This window comes from Diachasma alloeum, unplaced genomic scaffold (genome assembly GCF_001412515.2).
Source record: "Diachasma alloeum isolate Michigan unplaced genomic scaffold, Dall2.0 Dall_scaffold_00194, whole genome shotgun sequence".
In the NCBI taxonomy this organism is placed as follows: domain Eukaryota; kingdom Metazoa; phylum Arthropoda; class Insecta; order Hymenoptera; family Braconidae; genus Diachasma; species Diachasma alloeum.
The window spans coordinates 2,318,234-2,319,386 of record NW_021680359.1 but is presented as its reverse complement, the minus strand read 5'-3'; the positions used below and the strand labels follow the sequence as shown (position 1 = coordinate 2,319,386).

The 1,153-nt window shown below is 54.8% G+C and overlaps 1 protein-coding gene across 1 annotated transcript in view; it reads right to left on the bottom strand.

Moving 5' to 3' along the window:
* LOC107048476 overlaps positions 1 to 839 on the bottom strand; it is a 5,488-nt gene extending 4,649 nt beyond the window's left edge. Inside the window, exon 1 of the mRNA XM_015271645.1 lies at positions 116 to 839. Within this exon, the coding sequence (XP_015127131.1) occupies positions 116 to 839 (724 nt within the window). The remainder of the gene's footprint in view (positions 1 to 115) is intronic.
* Positions 840 to 1,153: the final 314 nt, after the last annotated feature.

Below are 1,153 nucleotides of genomic sequence, written 5' to 3'. Positions count from 1 at the left end.
AGGACCCCAGGGCGGAAGTCTTGAGCGGATCCGGAAACTAAATGGTGACCTGAGCAGGAGACGGCAATCTGAGCTGGTGATCTTCATTCCGACGACATTGACTGGCCTTGGTCACCAGTCACCGCTTTGGGGATGTCGTTTTCGTGGGTGTAGGTCACCACCGGAACGGCCTTTTGCTGGGTTGAGTTGGTCTGTTGCCTCTGCTGAGCTGGACGTTGAGGCTGACTCGATGACTGGTTGTGGAGCATCGAGTGGTGGAGGCCCCCGCAATACTGACGCTTGGTCTTGGACCTGCAGTCCCTCACCGAGTGCCGACCAAGGCAATTGTAGCAGAGGTAGCGACGCTCTACTACCTCCCTACGAGCTGATACCGAAAGCTGACGGAAGGATGAGCAGGATGTGAGGTAATGATCTGCCTCATACATCGAGCACAGGTACGTGTCCTTCACCGATGGAGCGGACTTGAGAGCTGGCCTCGATTTTTGTGGTGGTTGAGCGGTGCCGTGGTGAACCTTCGCAGCGGTCGACTGCTTGGATGAGCTGACATTGGAGGGCTTTGTGGCAGGAGCACGAGGAACCGAGTTAATCTCGATGCTCTCCATCGCGCGAGCTCTCCCAGTGAGGAAATCCTTGAAGTCCTTGTATGAAGGATACTCCGCCGATGAACCGACCTTGACCTCCCAGGCTTCACGAAGCTTTGAGCTGAGCCGTTGCGAGACCTCATGTACGATCACCTGGTCCCACTGGGAGGTTGGGGAGCCGAGAACCTCCAGAGCGTTCAGTGCCTCAGAGGTGACAGTGAGCAGGGCATTGAGCTCTTTGGCACTGTGAGAAGTCATGGTTGGGGGAACAAAATACAGTGAATTTGTGACCACGTGCACGTGTTCCGCTCATTTCTTGGTTCTACTCATCCCACTCCCCGTAATCCGACTCCAACTCATCCATCCGCACAATTAATTCCCTGATCCAGGCATCTCATCAAACATTTTGGTCCTTCGAGCCGGATCGGTGGAATATTTTTCGGTTTTCGGTTTTTTTTGTTGGGTTTTGGCGGAAGTGGAAGTGACGCGGTCAGTGGTGCTCAACCTACGGGGACCAGCTCGTTGGCTCAGCGTACGCAGTGGACCTCAACCAGTCCAGCTCTCCAATCATC